The 27370-nt window shown below is 46.0% G+C and overlaps 1 protein-coding gene across 3 annotated transcripts in view; it reads left to right on the plus strand.

Annotated features, from left to right (window-relative positions):
• Positions 1–27370, plus strand: part of PCMTD2 (protein-L-isoaspartate (D-aspartate) O-methyltransferase domain containing 2) — a 57499-nt gene that overhangs the window by 23228 nt on the left and 6901 nt on the right. The window contains exons 1-4 of one of the 3 annotated variants that reach the window (XM_063959218.1): positions 10917–11180; positions 17394–17705; positions 22758–22860; positions 24237–24408. In XM_063959218.1, the coding sequence (XP_063815288.1) occupies positions 17399–17705; positions 22758–22860; positions 24237–24408 (582 nt within the window). In that variant the 5' untranslated portion in view covers positions 10917–11180; positions 17394–17398. Of the gene's footprint in view, positions 1–10916; positions 11181–17393; positions 17706–22757; positions 22904–24236; positions 24409–27370 lie in introns of those variants that run through there. The other 2 variants (XM_063959219.1, XM_063959220.1) reach the window with 2 other exon arrangements.

A 27370-nucleotide genomic window follows, 5' to 3' on the forward strand; every position in this document is an offset into this window, starting at 1 on the left:
TTCCATTAAGTTAATGGAATCCCTGGACAACAAAATAGAGTTTGTAAGCCATTGGCTGTGGCAGCGGGCATGGCCTCAGGGGCAGTAGCGGGCATTGGCTCGGCGGCGGTAGGGGTCATCGGCAGGATTCGGCGGACATTATGGCTGTAGTGCCTCACCAGCCACTGAGCTCACCACACGCCACTGAGTGTATGGTCATTGGTGCAAATTGGACAACAAACAGATTTTGGGTAAATATGTTTGTTGTCTTCATTTCTTAATGTTATTGGCCAAATAAGTGTACTAACACTTCATTTTGCAGTGTTTGAACACTTAATTTGTCAATCACAATCCAATTTCTTAGGCTAATTGTTTGCAGAAGTGTGCTTTAAAAAAACACACCATTGTGCGAAAAATCGCAAGCTAGCGAATGCAACGCACAAGTACAAATGATTATGTACTGCTAGCGTGCAGGTTTGCAGACTTGCAAACGCATCGCTCCCATGCAAAGCAAAATGGTACACTCCTATTTTTTGTACTGCTGCGCATTCTTGTGCAGTGGTGCACGGTGGGCGTGCATTTGCACTCATGCGTTGCGTATACCCGCTTGCGCATGATGGTTGCATGCGCATCGAACAGCGATCATATCTGAATTACCCCCATATTCGGGATTAACTGTGATAACATCGAGAGCATCCTGTACACCAATGAGGTTAACCCACTCTAAAGCCTACAAGAGACTATTAATACAGTTAAGGTTTTTATACTGCAGTAATATAAAACATTTAGAAAGAGATATTTCTATTGCAGTATTATGATAGTATAAGTAGTATTTATTGCTGTTTGGAAGACATGTTCATGCCTTATGCAGCAAATGCTTAAATAGAAAAATGAAGGGAAATGTAACTATACAGATGTCACAAAATGTAGGTTCTCAGCTCTTCCCAGCCACGCTCTGTATTACCTCAATCGCAAACCTAGGCGCTGTCCGACATCTGAGCGGTGACTCGGCGTCCCGCACAGCCAGCCATTGCACTTAGCTCCCATGCCAGCATCCACATGTCCGGCGGCCATGGCATCTCTCTGTGGCCACGCCAGTGTTCCCGCCGGTGATCTCCATGGATAGCGCCGTGACAGTTCCTGGTCATCTGATCATCCTAGGCCCAATCTGGAGTCACCTTTCCGTCATGTGATTCTCTCGTCCAGTCAGCAGCCAGCAAGGGGTATAAATCCCGAGTCTCAGCTCTGGCAAGCTGTCAGTGCTTTGTTGTCTTTCAGCCTGTTGTGAGCTCCTGAATCTTCTGCTGGCAGGCTCGGACTGGCCCATAGGGGTATAGGGGAAACCACCGGTAGGCCCCACTGCCTGGGGGCCCACCCTCTCAATTATGCATTATGAATATGTTACATTATACTGCACAGGACTATGGTGTATTTTCTACAGTGCATTGCTGTTATTAATCTGGTACATTATCATGCATGCACTAGCTGTGTTTACTATAGATATTATTTATCAAGGGGCCCAGACCATGCACTAATGGTTAGCCAAGCCTCTAAGAATGGGCCCCTACCACTGCATTTCTCCGGTGGGCCCTTCATGTCCCAGTCCGACACTGTCTGCTGGTAATAGACGGAGTGCAGTTTCCATGTACAGCACTACATGACTCTCTGGGTGTTCTTAAAAGGCTGCCACTGCAATAACACAGCAGCATATCCATGTTCACTGGCGTAGCCATTCCCAGAGGGACTGTTCTACATATCATTGCGGCATTAGTTATCGCTAGTAATCCAATCCCAGCGTTCTGAAAATCTGCTTTGCTGGTAAAGCCAATCCCAGCTTTATGAAAACCTGCTTCACTGGTAAAGCCAATCCCATTGTTCTGGAAAACCTGCCTCGCTGGTAAAGCCAATCCCAACATTCTGAAAACCTGTTTTGCTGGTAAAGCCAATATTAGCATTCTGAAAACCTGCTTCGCTGATAAAGCCAATCCCAGCATTCTGGAAAACCTGCCTTGCTGGTAATCCAATCCCAGAATTCTGCAAAACCTGCCTTCGCTGGTAAAGCCAATTCCAGCGTTCTGGAAAATCTGACTCGCTCCTAATCCAAACCCAGAATTATGGAAAACCCTGCCTTGCTGGTAATCCAGTCCCGGCATTCTGAAAACCTGTCTTGCTGGTAAAGTCAATCCCAGCGTTCTCTAAACCTGCTTCGCTTGTTTAGTCAATCCCAGCGTTCAAGATAACCTGCTGTGCTGGTAATGCCAATCCCAGCAATCCCGGAAAACCTGATCCTGAGCAACTATTATCCACTCGGTTGCTGGTTCCCTCATCCCAGTGACATTCTGATCCATCTGACATCCCAACTATCTATTGCACTGGTGAATCCCTCCACCAGTGTTCCAGTTCTCTCTTCAATCTCCTCAGCCAACTGCCACGTCTGCATGAGAAGGTTTTCCATCAAGCCTGCCCAATTCTGCCCTAAGCTTTGAAGTCCAAACCCAGTATCTAGTCCTAGTCCAGATTCACAAATAATCACAGCCGTGACAGTAAGCACTGACCACATGGATCTGGCAGGCAGTGCTGGATTAAGTTCAACTCTCTACTTCTCGTGATCCCATCCAGAATCCTTCAGTGATACTCAAGGCCATCCGCCTTCCTACACCAGGAAAATTTGATGGGAACCCAAAATTCTGTACACTTCACTCTTCTACCAGATAACTTTCCCTCCTCCAAGTCTAAAGTGGCTTTCATTGTATCCCTGCTGTCTGGGAAAGCCCTTGAATGGGTATCTCCATTGTGGGAGATGCCTGATTCCATTCTCAGTGACTATTCCAATTTCCTGGAGTCATTCCATGGGATTTTCGATGAACCAGGATGTCCTACGTCCGCTTCCATTGATATCATGAGAATCCATCAAGGCTCTAGGACAGTTGGACAATACATTATTGAATTCCAAACTCTGGCATCGGAGCTCCAGTGGAACGAGGAGGCTCTTACAGCGGCCTTCTGGCATGGGCTCTCTGAAAAGCTTAAGGATGAGCTAGCTTCTCATATGCCATCTATTCTCAAGTGCATTATGTCTCTGTGTAATAAAATTGATCTTCGTCTCAGAGAGAGGTCTCGTGAGAAGTCAGTCTTTGATCGGCCTAAGCTACACCCTGCTCCTCATCCCAGTTCACCTTCTTCTGATGTTGAGCCTATGCAGGTGAATCGTTCCAAGCTGTCAGTAAAAGAAAGGCCGCAATGCCGCTAGATGAACTTATGTATGTACTGCGGGGACATTGAGCACATGCTAACATCCTGTCCGAAACATCCGGGAAACGGGTGGTCCTAGTCTCTGGAGGAGGGTCGAAGCTAGGAACTTTGAAAATCTCTCCAATTAAGAAAGATTCTGTTATTCCTGTATTCCTGCAATTTCCCACCGATCCTGCCCTTCTGGATTCCGATGCAGCGGGGAACTTCATCTCTGTGGAGTTGGTATCCCATTACCAAATTCTCACTAAGAAACTTTCGCAAGCCATCACTCTTACAGTGGTAGACGGGAGTGTCATCCTGTATGGGACTATATCCCAAGAAACCTATGACGTGACTCTCCATGTGAGAGTTCTGCACTCTGAAGCTCTTTCCTTCATGGTCATTCCTAAGTCTTCTCAGCCGATTGTTCTCTGACTTCCCTGCCTCCAGCAACATAATCCACAAGTGGACTGGACAACCATGCAAGTTCTTTCCTATGGTCCTAAGTGCCATTCTCGGTGTCTGCAAAAAGTCATTCCAGTCCGAAAGTCAGATGTGACTATTCCCGATACTCTGCCTAAGCCATACCATTCATTTGCTGATGTCTTCAGTAAGGGTGGGGCAGACAAGCTACCACTGCATAGAGAATGGGACTGTCCTATAGATCTCGTATCAGGTAAATCTCCTCCCAGAGGAAGGACTTATCCTTTATCTATTCTATGCTATGTCCGGAGAAAATTGAGAAAGGCTTAATCCACCCTTCATCTTCTCCTGCAGTGGAAGGATTTTTTTTCAATTAAAAAGAAAGATGGAGGACTTTGCCCCTGTATTGACTACAGGGGTTTAAATGACGTAACAGTCAAGAACCGGTACCCGATACCCCTCATAACCGAACTCTTTGACTGCAATGCACCTGCAGTGTTCCAGCACTTTGTTAACGATATCTTCCAGTATTTGCTGTGTCAGTCAGTTGTGGTGTATTTGGATGACAACTTTATTTTCTCTCATGACCTGCAAACTCATTGGCAGCAAGTCCAAGAAATCCTCTGGCATCTAAGGAGCCATCAACTATTGTGTAAACTCAAAAAATGTGTCTTTGAGGTTCCATCTATCGCATTTCTGGGTTACATTATTTCCGGTCCCAGTCTTCCGATGGACCGTGAGAAAGTCAAAGCCATCATCCTCATCTCTCAAGTCGACCCAATGTTTAATGGGGTTTGCAAATGATTACCAGAAATTCATCAGTGGCTTCTCGACCTTAGTTGCTCCCATTACCACTCTCACCTGTAAAGGTGCCAATCCAGCCTCCTGGACCCACAAAGCTAAACAGGCATTTCAGCTACTGAAAGAAGCTTTCACTTCTGCTCCAGTGCTTCAGCAACCAGACATCTCTCGACTGATCTTGGAAGCTGATGCCTCCTCTGAGGGGGTAGGAGCGGTTCTTTCTCAAAGAGAGAGAAAATTTGATCCTGCAGAGTGTTATGAGCCACGGCTGTGGCTCATTCCTGTTTTGCAGTTTTGTTCTGTATTTCATGTTATACTTCTGTTTATGTTCCCTGTGGGTGTCATGGGGTGCTCGGAGCTCACCCTTAAGGAGGGGATACTGTTATGAACCACAGGTAGTGGTTCATTCCTATTTTATGTTTATAAAGTTGTCTTGCATGCCAGGATTTCCTGTTGCTCTGTTTTAGAATACTCTTGTCTGCTGCCGCTGGTGAGTCTGTGTAATTGCAGCTTGTTCCCATGTGTTCAGCCTCACCTGGCTGCTAATTGCATCTTGTCAGTTTGGAATCATGCAACAGGGCAGCTGCATTGGATTATTAATTAGGCCTCTCTGTTCTATGCTGGCTGACTGCAATTCACAGATGCTGGTGATATTCCTTGGTTCGCAGTCTGCTTGAAGTTTGAGCTGGTTCCTGTCAGTCCCTGTGTTGATTCCTGTGTCAGTCCCTGTGTCGATTCCTGTGTCAGTCCCTGTGTCGATTCCTGTGTCTGATCCCGTGTCCTGCTGTTAGGCGTTCCTGCCCTGAGTTCCAGTGGCTTTGCCTGTCCCTGGTCAAGTCTTCTGGCTTCCTGGTGTCCACCGGTCTGTCGTTTGGGATTCTGCCTGTCCTCCAGTTCTGAGAGTCGGTGTCGGCAGCATTAGAAGTTCCTGTCCGTTTGCCAGTATTCGTACCGGTTCCGTGAGTAGCGGCTCTCCCACGTCCGTTGGCCTAGGCCGCGGTATTCCATTATTGTTTCTGTCCCTGGTGTTTTGCAGAGGGTTCTGCTTATGCTGTCACCGCCGGTACACAAAGGTATTGTGTCGGCGTGTGATCAGCATTTCCTTTGTTGTTCTTTTCCTTTGGCGGTTTCTCCGCACATACTTTAGGTTTTTAGTTAGCTTGTAGCCCCTGGCCTGTTTGCTTAGTTAGAGGTCCTTTTGTTATCATTCTGCCTCGGATTTCCCTTTGTCTCTCATTAAGACCGGGGGGCACCGGAGTTGGGCAGACATAATCCGCCCTTCAAACGTGGCTGCCAAGGGCTCAAGAAACCATAGTCTCGCAAGGGATTTCCGATAGCACGGGTGAGACAACAGAGTTAGGGCGCCAGGGGCTATTCCCTTTCCATTCCCCTTTCCCAGCGTTACGTCCTGGTGCTCTGGACTCACTTCATGAACATCTCCCTTGTTCTGAGCACCAGGAACCTAACACAGAGAAGAAATACCCAATCGGTGAAAAAGAGTTACTCACCACAAAATTGGCCTTGGGGGAATGGCGTTATCTTTTAGAAGGGGCTCAATTCCGAATTACCATCTACATGGCTCATTTGAACCTTCTATTCCTTAAGAACCTACAGTGTTGCTCTCCTAGCCAGGCACATTGGTATCAATTCTTCACCCGTTTTAACTTCAAACTCACCTACCAGTCTGGTATACAAAATGGGAAAGTAGATGCTCTTTCCCACTCTCTCTCTCTCAAGAGGAGGAACTGTCTTCTGAGGATCCTTGTCCAATTCTCAACCCGGCAGTTTTTGCTTCCACTAAAGCAAATTCCATTCCTCCTACTGGTAAACCGTTTGTCGCTCCAAATCTGCAACTCCTGCAATGGGCTCACTCATCACTCTTCTCAGGGCATGTTGGAGCACACAAAACTTTGAAATTTCTGAGAAGATCTTACTGGTGGCCCTCCATGCGACAGGACATGCAAGCCTTTGTTGGTTCTTGTGTTAAATGCACCCCATCAAGTGCCAGTGGGTCCACTCCATCCATTGTCCATTCCAGTCCGTCCATGGACTCACATATAAATCAACTTTATCACAGGCCTACCCATGTCCCAGGGTAAGAACACCATTTGTGTTATTGTGGAGCGCTTTTCCAAAATGGCTCACTTTATACTTCTTTCAGGTCTGCCTACTGCTCCTTGCCAAGTTGTTCTCCTCTGAGTTCTTCCGTCTTCATGGCCTTCTCAAAGAAATAGTCTCAGATCGAGGAGTGTAATTCGTGGCAAGATTTTGGAAGTCTCTTTTTCCTCCTTGCAAGTCAAGTTTAAATTCTCCAAATCCTATCATCCTCAAAGTAATGGTCAGATGGAGCGGGTCAACAAAGACTGAGGGACGTTTCTCCACATGTTTCTCTCGTCCTCCCAGGATAACTGGGTTGACCTCCTACCTTGGGCTGAGTTCCCTCATAACAATAGATATCTTCTTTTATATATATAGAGAGAGAGAGTTTCTTCTTCGGATACAACTCCTTTCTTCACAGTTTTCGGACAACATCCACGAGTTTCTGAGTTCCAGTCTGCTCCACCCTTGTATGTTCCAGCAGCTCAAGATGCACTTAAGGATTTCCTCTCTATGTGCAACAAAGTTCATTCTACATTAAATAAATTTTCAAAGCATTATAAAATATTTGCGGATCGCAAGAGAAAAGATGTACCTATTCTTCAGGCTGGTGACAAGGTATGGTTATCTATGCAAACCTTCGCCTCAGAGTACTATGAAGTTTGCTCCTCTGTACATTGGGCCATTCATCATTCTGAAGGTAATCAATCTTGTTGGCTACCAGCTAAAACTTCCTCCATATCTCCTCATTCCGAACTCTTTTCATGTATCCCTGCCTCTGATTCTCAATTAGTTTCAGACATCACCTCCCTCTGGTCCTAAGGTGCATATCCACCATGGAGTAGTATTCGAAATTGAGAAAATCCTGGACTCCCATATCCATTATGGATGCCTACAGTATCTAATAGACTGGAGAGGATATGGTCCTGAGGAAAGATCTTGGATCTTCGCTGAGAATGTTCACGCTCTTCTTGTGGTGAGAAAATTCCATTCCAGGTTCCCTCAAAAACCAAGGCAGTGTCCAGAGGCCGCTCCTAAAGGGGGGGGGGGGGTATTGTCACAAAACGGAGGTTCTCAGCGCCTCCCAGCTGTACTCTGTATGTCCGCCATCTGAGTGGTGACCTGGCGTCCTGCTCAGCCAGCCGCTGCGCTGAGCTCCCATGCCAACGTCTCTCCATAGCCACGCCAAACCAGTGTTCCCGCCGGTGATCTCCATGGACATCGCCATGACAGCTCCTGGTCAGGTGATTATCCTTGGACCAATTTGGAGTCAAATTTCCATCATGTGATTCTCTTGTCCAGTCAACAGCCAGCAAGGGGTATAAATTCAGAGTCTCTGCACTGGCAAGCTGTCAGTGCTTTGTTGTCTTTCAGCCTGTTGTGAGCTCCTGAATCTCCTGCTGGTAATAGACAGAGTGCAGTTTCCATCTACAACACTATCTGACTTCCTGGGTGTTCTTAAAGAGCCGCCACTGCAATAAGAATGCAACATTTCCAGGTATCCGGGCATCTGCTTCCGCTGCTGCCGCTTCTGCTGCTGGGTATCTGAGGGGAGGAGAGCACAGCGTGCGCCTCTCCTGCCTCTCACTGAAGTCCAGATCTCCGGCAGGTGGGTCCGGTCTCCAGCAGCTGCTGGGTGTCCAGGTCTCTGGTGGGCGGCGGCCATTTGAAATGTGGCGCCGGCATGTGAGTCAATCAAAGCTTGCGGTCCGGTAGCCAATCAGGAGCTGCCGGAGCAGCCGTTCTGCAAGCTCTGATTGGCTGGTGGCCAGCACCACATTTGAAATAGCCATGCGCCCTTACCAACCTGGTGCCCCGCATGGCCACACGCCTCGAACGTGCCTGGAGCCTGCCCTGGCAACGGAGACACAGGTAATCATCTCCCTAGATTCCTGAGTGTCGGGGGCACAGCAGAATCTCAGGGTCTGGTACATGTGTCCCTTTTGTCCCCCTGTGTCGCCCTGCCTGCCCATTCATTACTCATTACCTACTAAAATTACTACTGTACTCAAAAAACACCCAAGTTAAAAAAGATACAAAAGAACAATGTTTTATAAAAGAAGTGTCCAAAGTGCAGTAAGGCTGTTCCCAAAGAAGAAAGGCCCCTTTATTCCCATAAACCCAGGACCATAAGTCTCAGACAGAGGGAGGGTCTTCACAAATGCCTTGCTGTGGGGCTGAAGGGTGTCTTTTACCTCTGTTTTTAATGCATCCTCATCCATGGGCGCCCTATATAAACTATTGGTTTGGTCTGCTCAGCAAATGCTCAGTAGTAACCTCTGTGGTTATCTTGGTACACCTCAGTCTCCGCCCACTGTGGGGACATGTATCAAACCTTCAAGAGAAATAAATTGAAGTTGCAGATTGCAACCAATAAAGATAACTAGAAGCTGAATGGTTGCTATGGGCCACTTCACTGTAAATCCCCATACAACCTAGACGAGAAAATAAAAGATATCGCTCAGAAGGGCTAATCTGAGCAAGATCTTTTACAATCTCGTCTAGTGTGTACACTCAATATCGTTAAGGATGCGCACTCCCACTGCCCGTGCATCGTTAATGACCCCCTCCCTCGTCAGATGAGGGAGGTCCTCATTAACGACAGCCGTACTACAACTGCAGCATGGGCGTCATCCATCCCCGCCCCCCCCCCCCCCCCGGCGCCGTTGCTCCCTTCCCCACTGGCATCGGCAAGTGTGCATGCACTTGCCAATGCCGGCACCCCGCAGGGTCCCCGCTACCAGTGTGAAGGGCCCACCAGGAAAATTCAGTGGTAGGGGCCCATTTTTAAAAGCTTGTCTAAAAATTAGTGCATGGTCTGGGCCCCTTGATAAACAATATATTTGTTAAATACTGCTAGTGCATGCATGATAATGTACTAGATTAATAACAGGATACAGTCGTTAGGTCGACACAACTTAGGTCGACAGTCATTAGGTTGACCACTGAAGGTCGACATGCATTAGGTCAACATGTACTAGGTCAACAGGTCAAAAGATCGACATGAGTTTTTCACTTTTTTTTCTTTTTTTTCATTTTTCCATACTTGACAATCCACATGGACTATGATTGGAACGGTAACCTGTGCCGAGCGAAGTGGTAGCGGAGCGAGGCACCTTGCCATGTGACGGGACACGGTGCACTAATTGGAGTTCCCCGTCACTTTACGAAGAAAACAACACCACAAACAATTCAAACACTCATGTCGACCTTTTCACCCGTCAACCTAGTACATGTCGACCTAATTCCCATGTCGACCTTCAGTGGTCGACCATATGACTGTTGAGTGTTGACCTAAGTTGAGTCAACCCAACACCCATACCCAGAGGCGGATTGGCCATAGGATCTACAGGGATGATTCCCGGTGTGCTGGTGTACCCGTGGGGCCTGTTTTGTTTGAGGACATGTGGTCCCATTTATAGACATAATGAATAAGATGCCAAACTATTTGCATTTATGAAAATTACTTTGCCACTTAGCCTGTGATTGCAGATGATCTAGTGTATGCTCTGTCTGCCTGCTTGGCTGACATATAAGATTGAGTGAATAGTGATTGGGATACGGTTGGTGTAATAAGCAAGAAAATATATCGTTCTAAAGAATTATATAGTTTACTAAATTCTAAAGGTGTATCATATAATTTGCTCATAACATTTAATTTAATTTCCTTTTAACTTCCCCTTGATGCTGGACATCCCCACTATCTGGAAAGTCTTGGGAGGAGGCTGCTGCTGCCATGGCCCATGGCTAGACCTTACACCTCTGGTGCTGCCCAAGTGGGGCCACTAGTACAAATTTTTCCAGGGCCGATTTTGTTCCCAATCCGCCCTTGCCCATACCCATTAATAACAATAATGCACTGTAGAAAATACACCATAGTCCTGTGCAGTATAATGTAACATATGCATAATGTATAATTGAGAGGGTGGGCTCCCAGGCAGTGGGGCCCACCGTTGGTTTTCCCTGTACCCCTATGGGCCAGTCCAAGCCTGCCCGCCGCTGCCAATATCGGCGTCGGTGGGGTCTTGTCTAGTGTGTATGGACCTTAAGGTGGGAGATTGATCAAATCTTGGAGAGTGTTATAGTGGAGAAGTTGCTCATAGCAACTAACCAGCTTCGAGATATCATTTATTTAGCACAGCCTGTAAAATTACAGATGATTAGTAGGTACGGACAACTTCTCCACTATAACTCTTTCCAAGGTTTGATAATCTCCCCCTAATGAACTAAAGGCTGATACATCTCCCACTGCAACAGTGCTGTTCAGAGAGTGAGTGGGCCGGGCAGCAACAGCCAGCGCTAACAGCACACTAACAGTTAATAGGGCGGGGTACAGAAAACGGAGGCGGCACGGGAGAGCAGGAGGCCTGTCCACACCCGCCTCATTAGCATGTCTGGTGACGTTACGCTCGGTCAGCTGGTTGTGTGTTTACAGCAGAAGATAACGAGGCTGTGAACGCGCGTCACCGGGGAACCTGCTGCTGCTGCACCCGGCTCTCCCTGCGGCAGCACGTCCTGATCAGCCGGAGATCGGCTTCGGTGGGGACAGGACACCTAGAAGGACGGAGCCAGCCCCGTTACACGCAGCGGGCTGAGCTGTGCTGGTGTCGGGAATTGCTCCTGTGCCAGGAGGCGGAGCTAGTTGCCAGGTATTGCTGCAGTTGTATCTCGGGGGTACATGCAGCCTACCGATCAAGGGGGTGCTCGCGAGTGGGAGGAGCCAGACTCTATTTTTTGGTGGTCCTACTTTAGAGCTATAACAAGTGCTCTGTATTATATTGGGGGAGGGGTGAGCCAGGGCCCTTTCCTGTGGGCGCCGGGGAGGGAGTGCTGTGACCCTTTTCCATGGAGATTCCAGTGAGAAGGAGCTGGGGGGCTTCTGGTCTGTTGCTAAACTGTGTATACAGCAGTGTGTCTGCAGCTAGTCCTTCACATTAGAGCCTACCACACCGCTGGAGCCTGCAGCCTACTCGCTTTACTATGTAAACATGTTACACCATTGGGACACGTTGGTTCAGACAGTTTACCTGAGTCAGAGTGTTCTACAGGTATGCAGCAATCTGCCTCCAGATGCTATAAGCAGCCCTTTATCATTCCATTGCGGTGTTGCAGGTATGCCCCGGACAAGTAGAAGTGAAGTTTGGCATTGGGATGATCTCATATGTCTGGTAATCTGGGGGGGCAATGTTGTTTTAATGTAAAATACTTGCAGTATGAAGTCTTACTGTACATATCTAAACACTTTGTAATGTGTGCTCTGAACACTTAGCTAACTTTCAGATCCATGTCTATAGTTCCCCTTCCTATGGAGACTTCAGTGTATTTGATGTTGACGTTACCTGTATTGAACAATGTTGTACTCATGAAGCTGGAGAGGCATTGCTAAATCCGCCACTGATACCCCTTTTCCACTTACGAGCACGGGTCGCAGCCGGGAGCCTGACACGGGAGCTGCCCCCTGCTGCGACCCGTGCTCGGCCCCTTTCCCATCAGCAGTCACAACCCGGCATATGCCGGGTTGGTGACGCGGCAGGGGCGGCGCAGGGAGATCACATGATCTCCCAGCGCCGCCCTTCCATACAGTGTAAATGGGAGCCGTGTCGCATCGACACGGCTCCCGTTAACACTACAACCCTACCCGGATCAGTCCCGTGTCCTACCCAGGTAAATAGCCGGATAGGCTTCATGGGTCACTTGATCCGGGTTTACCCTTTTCCACTTGCAAAAAACACGGGTAAATGCGCGCCCCCGTGCATTTACCCGTGTTTTTTGAGCTAGTGGAAAAGGGGTACAAGTCAAAATCAACAGCAGCATTTCACTGGAGCTACTCACAGGCAGCTTTAGATTTCTGATAAGAGACAGGGAGCCTCCATGAATAAGTTTTCATCAGAACTCCCTAGGGTAACCCCTGATAAGTATGGACATTGCTTAAAGTGGTCCTAGAGAGGTGGTGGAACTCGCCTCTCCCCCCGGCGCTCATGCAATAAAGGTATTGCAAGGGGTGTGGTCACACAATAGTAATAATGCCCACAGTAGTAGCATCCCTAATACACATAACGTCCACAGTAGTAGCATCCCGTAATATACAGTGCCCACAGCAGTAGCGCCCCTTTTACAATGCCCACAGTAGTAGTGCTCCTTATGCAATGTCCACTGTACTGGTAGTGCCCCTTATATAGAGCCCATAGTAGTGGTGCCCCTTATGCAATGCCCCCAGTAGTAGTGCCCCTTATGTCCCCAGGAGTGGTGCCCCCGTTACAATGCCCTCATTAGTATTGCCCCATTAGTAATGCCGTTAATGGTAATACCCCTGTGTAGTATTGCCCCCAGTCGTTTAGCCCCTGCAGTTATGACCCCAGTCGTTTACCCTCACTTTAGTTTAGCCTCCCAGTGGTAATGCCCCCAGTAGTTTAGTCCTCATGTAGTTTGCCCCGTGTAGTTTAGCTCCCCAGTAGTTATCCCCCTGTAGCTTACCCCCATTAGATTGCCCCCAGTAGACTCGCTGCTTATACAGTCACACATAAGTTAAAAAAAAAAAAAAAAAAAAAAACATACTTTCCAAGCCCCGCTCCCGCGTCCGACCGCTATGATCCTCCTGGTGTCCGCTCCCCGGCACTGAGAGAGTTCCGCCCCATTCCGGCTCACTTTAACCTCTGGGCGGAACTGCGTACCGTCTCCAAGTGGAACTGACGGAACGCAGTTCCGCCCCGTCCCAGCTCACTTTAATCCTTGAGTATGGGCATTATGCATCCCTGCAATAATACGTAATTATTCCATTGCTCTAATAGTGATGCTAAAAGTGGACAAAGAAGTTCTAGGAACAACTTTGGTGTCTGCACAACAATATGTGTGGATAAGTTTTCTATTGGTGCAATTGCTAGCTGACAGCAGTGATACTTAGTTTACTGTTTCGTCAGGCAAAGTGGAGGCAAATGCACATATGGCCCAGTTTGTTTGCTTTCTCGCACATGCATCATGGACTGGAAAGACCATTTGGCTTCCTATACCCCCCTTTTTGTTTCTAAAAATAAAAGGTGTTATTAAAGTGTATCTTTGTCTTGTTCTGCTGTCGCTAGATGGCTATAGACATAAGAAGATTGTGGGGATACATGTGTCATTATATTTCTTTCTAAATTGGCTTGTTCAAGAGCGAGAAGCCCCATCTCTGGTGAAAACACCTGGATTTAGGGCAGTGGTCTCCAACCTTAATTGGAGTGTGAGCTACTTTTGTAAAATAAAACCTCTGAAAGAGCTACCCCCAATACGTGCGCATTCCTGCGAAAGTGGGTGTGGCCTCACAACTACTAGTATTGCCCACCCGTGTAGTGCCAGATACACAAATAATGACCCCCACCCGGCAGTGTCAGATACAGTGCTTCTCCCCCCCCCCGCAGTACTCACCGCTGCTGGATTCTTATACTGCCGCAGTGCCGCTGGAGCTACTCCTGTATGACAGACGGAAGGGGAGGAGAGCGCAGGGCGTGCCTCTCCTCTGAAGTCCGGACTCTGAAAGCAGCGCAGCCACCACGGTGACGGACGGGTGATTAGCATCGGGCATTTAAAATATGGCGCCAATAAGTGAGCCAATCAAAGCTTGTGGTCCGGCAGCCAATCAGGTGCCGCCGCTGCCGGTCCGTGAGCTCTGATTGGCTGATGGCCGGCACCATAGTAAAAATGAAGGGAGGAGGAGTGCCAGTGACATGCGAAGCCCGTCTGCTCTGCGAGCTACCGAAAATACTACGGTGAGCTACCGGTAGCTTGCGAGCGACGGGTTGGCGATCACTGATTTAGAGGCTAGTTATATGTGTAGATATCTGTACATCTCCTGCACTACCCATGTAGTTGTTGTTGTACAGCAGTTTATGCTGTACTACAACAACTCCATGTACGCTAGGCATTCATAGTATTATGATTGGTGTGATTTTTAAATTACCTTTAAACTGTTAAAAAAAAAAAAAAAAATACACTTGAAATGGATTGTACAGTATCTGCATGCAATTAATCTGAACCGCAAATGCTTTAATATGGGTTTTACTTGGTAATCACATTTTCCAAGAAAACTGTGACCGGGACCTAAAGACTATTCAGTTGAGCCAAACTTTGTACACCGATTACTTTCTCAGAGACTACTTTACATCTCTGCAACAACTGTTCAGTCTCCAAGCTCTCAAAGACCAGCCCTATGGGTTGTAATGTGGAATTTGAACTTTGTCCAGAAGACCTAACCTGAGGTGGCATGGGCTAAGGCTATTCCCCAAGCTAATGCAAAACACAAGGACACAACAGAAACACTGATATGACCGCCATTGCTTCTTTCTTGGATATGCTCATCTAGTAACTATTATAAACATTGAATCTATTATTATTCTCTCATAAGAGATGTCAATGATACTGAATGGCATGTCATACTGCCCTCCTCTCCAGAATGTTCACCGGCAGTCTGTTTTTCATTCTGGTGCCACACTTTGCTCCTCTCCTGTAATATGAGATGAGAGCCCCATCGTATGTTTCAGGAGTCTGCGGTGAGCACAGTACATTCAGGTTCTGAGAATTACGCTCATGATCTTTTTAGTTTCTTTCCATCATCCAGGGGATTTCCTTGAGATATATGTAAGTCTGACGAAGATGGGTAGATCCCCTGATTAATTTAGTCCATTTGAAGATCTTCCTTGCCCAAGAAAGCGTTCTGGTTTATAGCCGCTGAGAGCATTCCGGGGTTGAGATGGAGGCCATTCTTGTCTGGCGCCACTACCTGATACTGAAGTCGATATCTGCTGACCAGGACACTGGTTCTTTGGTTTGTCTTTCCATACCTATTAGCACTGCAGCCATTGAGAAGGATTCAGAAGTTCTAGGAGGTAGAAAGTCTGAATGGGAAATACACAAACTGCAAATGTTGGTCAAGCAAAAAGATTGGCGAAAGTGATGATAGGCTACAGGAGAATTGTGGCAAAATACATTTTCTGGTTCTATTGATGTAAGCAACACTACTTTACTGCCTCAAGAGTTGACTGTTTTTGACTATGCAGAAATGTCTTTCTTAACTTAATAGCTTTGGTTGCATCAGACTGAGAACCTGATGCATTTTATACTAGGATAACCTTTAATAAATGCTGGTACCTCTGCATCTACAGAATTAGAATTTTTGCCAACAAAGTCTGTTAACTGTTCCATAAGGGCTAAAAGTTTAATTGGAGTGGACTTCAGTCTGGGAATTGAGTGAAATTTGATCTTATACCATTTGTTGATTTTGTATATCCTTATGAAGCTTGCCTTGGACACTTATCAATATGACCCTACACTGTACTTTCATCTTGTGATCTAGCTGTGGCTGCAGGAGTTTTAAGCGCTTAACACCATTTCAAAGCCTCTTCATCCTAAAAGGGATACATATGGATTTTTCTCTAAATAATATTAAACTGTCACTTTTCTTGTTCCCATTCTTTTAATAACCTGGTGTACTAGGAAATTCTCTGCCTATGGTTTGATTCACAAATAGAATTTTGGGGAAAAGCTGGGACTGGGGTATCCTCTATCACTATAGTTTTGTAAATATGTTTAAGTGGAACAATCCCAACACCAGAGTTAAGTTTCCCTGATCTCTCGTGACCCCACAGATGAAATGCATAGATAGGTTCCCACTCCTCATTATTGTCGCTGACAGTCCGCTGGAGTTTTTAAAAGCAAAATAAGAGGTCACTTCGGGGTTTACATCCCTGTGTCAGATGCTCTTCTCTGAAGGGCCATTTGTAACCAGATTAGCTAAGTAATTTATTAATATAAACATATATGATCTTTAGTATACTATTCTAATAAAATAAATATTACATTTATGTAGTCATTTTAGCTTTGTTTATCCTTTTGAGTGTCTGTGTGCGTCTTCCAGGAGACAGCAGAGCTGACAGCACAATATCCCCTCCGTAACACCTTCACAATATATCTTGGTGGAAATTACATCCTCAAACTGATCAGATGAAAGACCATTATTTGCATCGTCATTAGTGAAATACTGTGTATAATAATTTGATTCATTATTTGAACGTACTACGCTATCAGCGCTCTCCCAGTGTGTGTCTGAAGGCCTACATACATGCATGCATAAATAAAAAAAAATAAAAAACAATTTGAAGAATCTAAGTTTGTTTTTGTATTTTCCCCCAGGTTTAAAAATTCCCCAATCCAGCAATCTGCGCCCATACATTTAGATATTTTTCAGTGATTTGTAGATCTGTATTTGCTGACAATCTTGGAAGACTCATCAGTTTACTAGAAACGGTCAGCAAATCTGCTGATTGTTACCATACACTAGCAATCTACAGCCCAATTGATGTGACATCAAACCTATTGGACAACCTGAGTTACCAATCCTAATCACTTTTTGGTTGGATTTTGCGATCTGTGAGCCCCATACATTGCAGATTTCTTTTCACAATCATCTGCAAAAAGCCAAATTACCCCAATTGATTGCTGATATATGGGGGCCTTAACTTGATGATTGATGCCACATTTGCAAAGACCCAGCACTGCATGGCCATCTGATTTGTTACTTTCTGAGGAAAAGGTTTGATTTTAAATGGCAGATCCATTTCAAATTGGGTATGAAATATACCTGCAGCCCTTCCAACATTTTGTTTTCGGTTACACTTATTAAAGTACAGTCCCAAGTGGAGAACTGCCTACAGCTGGGAAGGGGAGTGCTTTAGAGTGAGATAGGTAACTTTAATTTTGTGGTGCACACATTTCTTAACCAAAAGACAATTTATTAGTGGTGGTGTTTCAAAGTCAGAGTGCATCTGCTGTTTGTTGTAGGTACGTTGTATGCAGATAATGTAATGTCGATGCTGGTTTTTATTTTCCCACAGGTGCAATGGGAGGGGCTGTGAGTGCCGGCGAAGACAATGATGACTTGATTGACAATTTGAAGGAGGCTCAGTACATCCGCTCTGTAGAGGTAGAACGGGCCTTTCGAGCCATTGACCGGGCCGACTACTACCTTGATGAATTTAAAGACAATGCGTATAAAGACTTAGCATGGAAACATGGAAATATTCACCTTTCTGCCCCTTGCATTTATTCCGAGGTGATGGAGGCTCTGGAATTGCACCCAGGGCTTTCATTCCTGAACTTAGGCAGTGGGACTGGTTATCTCAGCACTATGGTGGGACTAATCTTGGGTGAGAACAATAATCATTCCTTTAATCCTGTGTGCCATCATTTATTTGTGTCGGTGTCATAGGCTAAATAAGTATTCGAGAACTGATGCACTAGTTTGTCAACTTGTAGCGAGATGCCTGTAAGTAACTTTGCTTACCCATAATCCCTTTATTTGGTTATGATGTCTTTGTCATAAGTGGCCTGGTTATGCCCTGGAAAGAAACAAGTGTGACCTAGCAGGTAAGGAGATATAGTTTTTGATTTCATGTTTAGGTAGCGAATGCAGCAACATACAAATAATTTGTGGATAATAAACCCAAATAATATATTTGAGGATAACTTGAATGCCCAGGTTTAGATTTTGGCTCTAGTATGTTGGTGCCCTGGCCCAATTTGTAGACACACTGGCATCCAGTGTTTGTTTTATAATCCCCCGATTTTAAAATCACAAAGGATTTAATCATCTACATGTCATGGTGGCAGTCTGTAAACAGAAATATTTTCAACTAGAATATGCCAGGCCAATGGGTCTTTCCTCTCCCCTCCGATTTCCCGGCTGCCACTCCCAGTTCCTGCTGCAATTGAAGCTGTCAGTTGAAGTAAGAGGGGGTGGGTGCGTGCCCCAGCTCCAAATGTGTATGTCTGTCTAAAGACATGTAATTCTTGATTTATTATATGCAGATGTGTCCTCATATGTGTAGCCTCAATACGCCATGCACCATGAGAAGCTTGGCGTGAGTGAGCAGGCAGTTCCGGTGCAACTTTAGGAAAAACACTGTAGATGCAGTTGCACACAGAATATAGGCATGCTGCATATTATTTTAGTCGGCAGAGTCTGCTTGTGTGTCTTATTCGCATAGGGATGCCACTAAGATTCATTTTTGTGGCAAAGTGCATAAAAAGACGCCCAGCTCAGTATATGTGCTCACGACTAGAAGGGCTGTGTCATGTGACTACAGCAACGATGAGCGAGGACACCTCTGTAGATACATTCCTTCTCTCTCCAATGGCTTTACTGCTAGGCTGCAGTAGATAATGTATAAAAATATTTCTGCAAAAATTATAGAGCTGCATTAGACAAAAAGTTAAAAAAAAAACTTTATTAAATGTGTCTGAAACCAGAGTTGGAATGATGTTGCATGTCATCTTGGGATAAGGGCAGGAGATTGGCATTTTACATTTACATCGCTAAATTTGGAGCTCTTCCCCCTTTTCTTGCAGGAAACATGCTTTTCTCTATCAGCCATGCGGGTACAGTTGGTGCAGGATGGGTCTGAGCACTAAGGAGTTAATTTAGGGCAGATTAGGCTTCACCTTCACTTAACCCCTTCCACTGCACATGCCAGGCAGTTTGTTTTGTTTAGTGCCCTGAGTTCTGCCCACATATATTATTATATTATTTTTTTCATCTGCTATGCAATTGTACTTTAATTTAATTTCTTTATTCTTTTATTTTATTCTTCAGGCAGATGGCGGAGCTGCTGCCAAGCAGTGCTTTGAGCGCTGTTTATCCTTTTTGCTTATATATACAGTATGTGGGGTGGTTGGTGATATACTACTTTAATGTGGGTTAAAGTACTGTCCTCTGTTAAGCTAAAACTCGCACCATTAGTAATTTGCTTTTTTTAAGTCCCTTGCAAAAATAAAAAATAAATGTATGCCTTCGGCCTCTGTTTCTTGCTCCACACCGTTGCACTGCAGCCCTGGCCTCAGGTAGGGAGTCCCCTGTTGGAGCCAGCATGGTCTTCTAAGCTATCTCAAGCTGTAGCAGAATTAACCAGGAATCTAGCTATGTCCAGGCTACCTCCTCAGGATGGTCCTGTGGGGCCTTCTTCAAGTCCTCCCCAGCATATTGTGGAGCCTTTGTGGGTACAGGTTCTCTGTCTGTTCAGGGCTTGTTCCAAGCTTCCGCTTCTCTGCACCAGATGCTGAATCCTGCAATGTGTCCACGTCCTGCTAAGCGTGCTTTACCCATACCCCTTAAGTGAGGACATGAATCCGCTTCTGAAGCTTCCTTTCTACCAGAGGATGATTTTCAGTGCGATTTCAGGCACAGCAATGTTCTCTATTCAAGAGGAGGAACATGCTAGTACGTTAAATGTGGAAGTCCTAAAAGCAGCTCTGTTCTGTTGATCAAGGACTCGGAAAACACTCCACCTCAGGATGTATCTCTCTTTTGGGGTCATTCCGAGTTGATCGCTAGCAGATTTCGGTCGTTGCGCAGAGATCAGGCAAAAATTGGCACTTATGGGCATGCGGCGCAATGCGCACGCGCGTCGTACTATTACAACGAACGATGTAGTTTCATACAAGGTCTAGCGAAGTTTTTCAATCGCACTGCTGGCCGCAGAGTGATTGACAGGAAGAGGGCGTTTCTGGGTGTTAACTGACCGTTTTCAGGAAGTGTTCGAAAAAACGCAGGCGTGTCTGGACGAACGCAGGACGTGTTCGTAACGTCAAAACAGGAACTGAACAGTCTGAAGTCATCGCAAGTGCTGAGTAGGTCTAAAGCTACTCAAACTGCACAAAATTATTTTGTAGCCGCTCTGCGATCCTTTCGTTCGCACTTCTGCTAAGCTAAAATACACTCCCAGTGGGAGGCGGTATAGCGTTTGCACGGCTGCTAAAAACTAGTAGCGAGCGAACAACTCGGAATGGCCACATTTTTAAGTGCAAGAAAAAGAAGCGGTAACCTTCCCTTCTTCAATGCAGTTGGGGGAATATTCTCACTTTAAAATTGTACCCATCCTAAGAAGCGGTTTCAGATTTCCAGGCAATTCATGTATTTCAATCCTCTCCCTTCAATGGATAGATCCAGATGGGAGCTTCCGCCACTTGTGGACACTCCTACTGTATAGCTTGGTTAGCTAAGGCCACCACCCACCCTGTGCCAAATGTGGCCTCCTTGAAAGATGCTACGATAAATAATTTAAGTTTTTCTCAAAACTATTTTTTTTTTTCTCGTCTGCAGGTACGTCCATGATGCTTGCTTTAGCCACAGCTTGTGTCTCCAGGACTTTGGAGAGATGGCCTGACTCACTGTAAGAAGGTCTTTGTTCAGGTGCGCTTCGCTCTGAACTGTTGTCAACAGTAGAAAATGTGAGAGAGGCAACAGCTTATTTAGGAGGGGCGTCTTTAGACTCTAATATTTCACCTTGGATTTTGGCCACAGCTTTACAGGCAGATGAGCCCCATGGCTTCGCGCATGTCGGGCTGACCTAGAATATAAAAAGGCACTTGAATCTCTCCCTTTCAATGGTGCAATCCTCTGGTTCTGAACTGGATGTTTATTCTGCGGCCACCTCTATGTTGGCGTTTTACCATACTCAACTGCTAAACTGAAGCTTCCTCATTTCCAGTCCTTTTGCTGACAGGGGTGTCCCAGGTCCCGGCCTTCCTTTCATTGTCACAATTCCTCTCCCAAAGGTGGAAAACCACCTAGGACAGGTACCTAGCTTGCCCCAGAGCCCGCTGAAAAACAGAGCGCATGACTAGCAGGATTCCCACCCTAGAATCCCTAGGATGGGAGTCGGTTTGCAATTTTCTGCGAGGAATGGTGGAAAACAACATCCGATTCATGGGTTCAGAGCAAAGTGGGACGTGGTGATGTACTTTCCTTCAAAGAACCTCCTCTGAGTATTTTCACCACCAGTATACCCCACTATCTATCCACAGCCGGAGCTCTAACTGTGTGTGCCAGGTCCTTTTCTGAAGTTATTTACCATGTGCCTCCCAATCTAAAACGAGACCGTTTCTATTCTGACCTATTTCTCATGGGGAAAATCAGATTGTTCCTTCTGGCCAATACTCCATTTAAGTCCCTAAATGTTTTTCTCTGGGTTCCCAAATTCAAAATGGAGTCTCTGGTCCATTCTACGTTCCTTGGAACCAGAGGATTTCCTTGTGTCCCTCGACATCATATTCCAATTTCGGTGGAACAGCAGCGGTTTCTAAGATTTGCGGTCCTCCCTGACCACTACCTGTTTCCAGCTTAACCTTTCGGTTTGTCTACACCTCCCTAAGGTGTTCACCAAGGCATCAGTGATGGAGGCTGTCATATGCCATAAAAGGTGTCGGGATAATATTTTACCTAGATGACCTTCTCTTTCCAGCCCAATTAGAAGTCACTCTGCAAGAACATCTCTCGAACGATTCAGCTTCTTCATTCCCATGGGTGGCTCATCAACTGGTGCAAGTTCAGTCTGAAACATACTCTGCAACTTGTGCACCTGGGATCCGTTTTGGACACCCAGCTTCATCGGTAGTTTCTTCCCAGGAACAAAATTTGTTGCAGGCTTTGATTTAATGCCTCCTCCATTTACGGTGAGAATCGCTGCATGTGGGTCATAGAGAAGGATGGGTAGCAGTTGATTTACCGACGGACACAATATAGACGGCCATAATCCCAACAGCCATTGACCGACTGTCAAATTACCGACATTCATTATGCAGACGTGCAAAATGAGGACACAGTCAGAATACTGACATTTGAAATGGGGGACACTAAATGCCCTCCTGTTCGCTCCTAATTTTCCTTGGTTGTGTTCAGATTTGCATTATACCAGGTCACCTGACCCTCATGTGCACGTGTTTTTGTGCTTAATTTCTCCTCTCCTTTTTTTTTATTTTTATCTTCTACTCATGCCTCTTGGGCCTTTGCTAAATGAAAACTGCCTGGCCTGTGCAGGGTGCGTGATATAGGGGAGTAACAGCCAGAGCTGCCATAAGTTAACTCTTTAGTGCCCAGACTCCTCCAGCGCCAACTATACCCATGGTCTATTCATTGTCGTTGTCCCCCGCCCCTCCCCCATGGCATCAGAGAAACAGATTTAGCATGCAAGAACCAAAATCTTGTTTTCATCAGCAAAGTGTTTTATTACTTTAACCTTGTTAGTGCAGATGCAGTATCCATGACATATGCACACTGAAAAGCTCTGATGTTTCAGCGATTTGTTTAATGTAGTCATTTTGGATTTCCATTTGAAAATGTGTAGGGTCTTCTATCAAGATGAGAAAAAAAAAAAAAAGTATCTCTGTGCACTTACATTTTAACATATTTTCAAACTCATTAGGACCCTTTGGTGTCAACCATGGAGTTGAGCTGCATCCAGATGTCATTGAATATGCAAAGCAAAAGTTGGAGCTATTTGTCCGCACCAGTGACAGCTTTGACAAGTAAGCCGGTTATCTGTGGCACATACACAATTGTGGGAACCTGGTGAGTGAGCAGGTGTGCAAACTACAGTAAGTCTAGTACTTTAAGCATCATGGTCGAGGTTCTGCTCACACCGCTATAAAGCAGCAGAGTTGCTCACCAAATCATTTTTGATTAAGAAGTAGAACATCTTGTTCCAAGATTTATTGTATAAAAAAAAAACTTAAACCATTCAATAAATTATGTTGAGCAAGAGCCGCCATGTAGGTCGAAAGATCTTGGAAGTCTTTGAGTGGAGTCTCATTGATTAAGACACCTCAAACTTCCTAATATTGCATGACCCACTGTATCCAACATGATGTGAGCATGGAAACTACTGGAAAAACTTTTTTGGCAAAGGACCATAGTGTGTGAAAATGAATAGATTGTGTGATTTTCATTGAGCGTAGAGTTTTTAACCTGTGGAGCAAGTACCAGGCTCATCAAAAATAGTTCAGAGATTTCCTTGTGGGGTCAGTGCACACTTATCACACCTGGCAATGCAATTTTGAGTCTAGTGGCGCAAAGAGCACAAAGAAACTACTTAGCAGTGGAGAGAGGTGATATCGTCAGACACATCTTCCTGCCCCACGTTCTCAACAAAGGAATGAGTGCACCTGTGGTGGAAACCTAATGGACTATGCAACACTGAGTTTCCAGCAATTAAGGGTTTTTTGTTCCTGTATTATTGTGTAGGTTGCATTTTGGTGCCTCAGTGATGTCAATAGTGCTTGCAAATATTTGGTATTCAGCATTACTTACCGAACTGGTAAGGTCTGGCATGGTCTCCCCTCTCAGCGGCGTTCTCCACTGTGTGTTAGAAGCCTGCTGCTGGCAGCCTATGTCATGCCCATGCACGACTTCCAGTATGCACATGTGCATGGCAGCTTCACCTCGCTGAGAACGAGCAATGCCTAGAAGGCTTCGCTGAAGCCGGAAAGGCAGTGCTGCGTCCCCATTGCTGGCAATAGGGACATTGTCGCTATTGCCATATATAGACGGCGAGAGCGGTACAGGGGCAAACAACAGTAAACTTAATTTACCGCTGTTTGAACACAAAGTAGGACATAACCCCTTTAACGAGTTATGTGCCATTGGTAAAAGGGGCCCTATGTGCCTTGTTGATGGGATTGGTTCATAGGATACACTTTCATAAAAGGGCAGTCAACTTGCTGCTTCCACTATATATGCAGCTGGCATGTAATAAGTTTAATGTATTGACTGTTACAATATGTTACTATTCTGTAAATGCAGACCTTTCACACTAGAGCTATTCTGGAAAATCCACCTTAGACTAGACTATCTTCACGCATAAAATTCTGATTTCTAGTTTCTCATCCACCGTCTTTCCACCAAGGTTTGATTTTTGTGAGCCATCCTTTGTGGCTGGGAACTGCCTGGAAATTGCTCTAGAGTCCTCTGCATACGATCGCGTGTACTGTGGAGCTGGTGTCCAAAAAGAACATGAGGAGTATATGAAGAATCTGCTGAAAGTGGGCGGGATCCTTGTTATGCCACTCGAAGAGAAGGTAACCAAATGATGCATGCAAGTTGGTGCCCATAGACACCAATTTACATTGTACAGCTTTAATGAAAGTCTATTTCTATAGGCTATGTTGCAAGCTATAGTAGATTTTTTTTCTATTTCAACCAATCGCGAGGACACTGTACCATGGGGTTGCCTGAGGAGTCCGTAAGAGCTGGCACTTAATTAGACTAATATAATTTTAAGAGTAGCTCCTCCCCTTGGAGCTAATCTTTTTTGCAACCCATGGTCTCCAGTGTTAAGTGTCCATGGAAGCTGAGCTGTTTTCATTAGTGCTGCTCTACAGCCCTGTACTTTCAGTTTACTTTATGTAATTTTTTGGAGCTTCTCCTGTCAGAGACATGGACTGTCTGCCTATGTTTTCTGCGTGGCTGGACACTGTGGTGTCTGTCTGTAATCCCAGTTATTTGGGAGCCTAGGGCTGTTACAGTATTAGCAGTGTAAGAGTTCTGGCCCCCATAGCGCTATGCTGATTGAGTGTCCGCATTAGGTTCAGCATCAGGATGGTGTCTCTGGTTGAGTTCTGAGACTACAGGTTAGGTAAGACTAGACCTGGCTAAGGTAAGCAAAAGAGCAGGTCTAGGCCCCATGTTGAGCAGAAGTGGGATTGCACCTGTGCAGGGCTGCGATACAGCAGTCTAGACAACAAATTGTTTATTATGTTAAGTGAGCTTTATGCTTGTTTCTTTCCTTTGTGTGTAGTCCTTTAGTGTCTGATATCCACTCCCTACTGAACTCACATGGGTTGTTTTCCAATTCTATTAGGCCTTCTTTATGCCAGCTGTGGTTTTATCATGGGAGCCGCTATGCCGGTGACTGCTTGTGCCTCGGTTCACCAACAGGATAACCACTTTCTTGATTTCCAGTATTAGCATCCAAGGATGCTATTCGGTCTGAATGTCTTCCTTTCAGGTTTTTTCTGAGCATACTCCCATACGGGTGGCTTTTTTTAATGTCCCATGGTCCAGTGTCCCCCAGAATGGATAAAAGAGAACTGGATTTTTGTACATACCGTAAATCCACCTGGGGGACACTGCTTTCCCACCTTCACGCTCCGTTTTTTGTTTGCGGGTTTGTTGTAGTTGTTTTGTAAGTTACACTTTGTGGTTCACCCTTGGTTTAGGGCTTCTTTTGAAGGTGTACTGAAGACCACAGGTTGCAGAAGGGAGGAGTTACTCTCTTAAAGTTATACTAGTCTAAGTAAGTGCCAACTCCCACGGACTCCTCAAGCAACCCCATGGTCCAGTGTTCCCCAGATGGATTCAGAGAAAAGGATTTAACAGGAAGTACAAAAATCCAATGGTTTTATTGCAAGCCAAAGTGTACATTTATGGCCTTCATATAGTTGGTTATGCAGTTTAGGATAAATATATTTCTCTAACGTCCTAGTGGATGCTGGGGACTCCGTAAGGACCATGGGGAATAGCGGCTCCGCAGGAGACTGGGCACAGCTAAGAATTAGGACTACCTGGTGTGCACTGGCTCCTCCCACTATGACCCTCCTCCAGACTTCAGTTAGAATCCTGTGCCCGGCCGAGCTGGATGCACACTAGGGGCTCTCCTGAGCGCCTAGAAAGAAAGTATATGTTAGGTTTTTTATTTTACAGTGAGATCTGCTGGCAACAGACTCACTGCAGCGAGGGACTAAGGGGAGAAGAAGCGAACCTACCTAACTGGTGGTAGCTTGGGCTTCTTAGGCTACTGGACACCATTAGCTCCAGAGGGATCGACCGCATGGAACCGGCCATTGGTGTTCAGTCCCGGAGCCGCGCCGCCGGCCCCCTTACAGAGCCAGAAGCAAGAAGAATCCGGAAAATCGGCGGCAGAAGACATCGGTCTTCACCAAGGTAGCGCACAGCACTGCAGCTGTGCGCCATTGCTCCTCATACACAATTCACACTCCGGTCACTGAGGGTGCAGGGCGCGGGGGGGGGGGGGGGGGGGGGCGCTCTGAGAAGCAATAAATACACCTTGGCTGGCAAATATATCACAATATATAGCCCCAGAGGCTATATATGTGATAAATACCCCTGCCAGAATCCATAAAAAAGCGGGAGAAAAGTCAGCGAAAAAGGGGCGGAGCTATCTCCCTCAGCACACTGGCGCCATTTTCTCTTCACAGTGCAGCTGGAAGACAGCTCCCCAGGCTCTCCCCTGTAGTTTTCAGGCTCAAAGGGTTAAAAAGAGAGGGGGGGCACTAAATTTAGGTGCAATATTGTTTATACAAGCAGCTATTGGGGGAAAAATCACTCAGTTATAGTGTTAATCCCTGCATTATATAGCGCTCTGGTGTGTGCTGGCATACTCTCTCTCTGTCTCCCCAAAGGACTTTGTGGGGTCCTGTCCTCAGTCAGAGCATTCCCTGTGTGTGTGCTGTGTGTCGGTACGGCTGTGTCGACATGTGGGATGAGGAAGGTTACGTGGAGGTGGAGCAGAGGCCGATAAATGGGATGTCGTCCCCTGTGGGGCCGACACCAGAGTGGATGGATAGGTGGAAGGTATTAAACGACAATGTCAACTCCTTACAAGGCTGGATGACGTAAAACAGCTGTGGGACAGCTGGCTTCTCAGCCCGCGCCTGCCCAGGCGTCTCAAAGGCCATCAGGGGCTCAAAAAAGCGCCCGTTACCTCAGATGGCAGACACAGATGTCGACACGGAGTCTGATTCCAGTGTCGACGAGGTTGAGACATATACACAATCCACTAGGAACATCCGTTACATGATCTCGGCAATGAAAAATGTGTTACGCATTTCTGACATGAACCCAAGTACCACATAAAAGGGGTTTTATTTTTGGGGAGAAAAAGCAGCCAGTGTTTTGTTCCCCCATCAGATGAATGAATGAAGTGTGTAAAGTAGCGTGGGTTCCCCCAATAAGAAACTGGTAATTTCTAAAAAGTTACTGATGGCGTACCCTTTCCCGCCAGAGGATAGGTCACGTTGG

Source organism: Pseudophryne corroboree, chromosome 3 (genome assembly GCF_028390025.1).
Source record: "Pseudophryne corroboree isolate aPseCor3 chromosome 3, aPseCor3.hap2, whole genome shotgun sequence".
Taxonomy (NCBI): Eukaryota; Metazoa; Chordata; class Amphibia; order Anura; family Myobatrachidae; genus Pseudophryne; species Pseudophryne corroboree.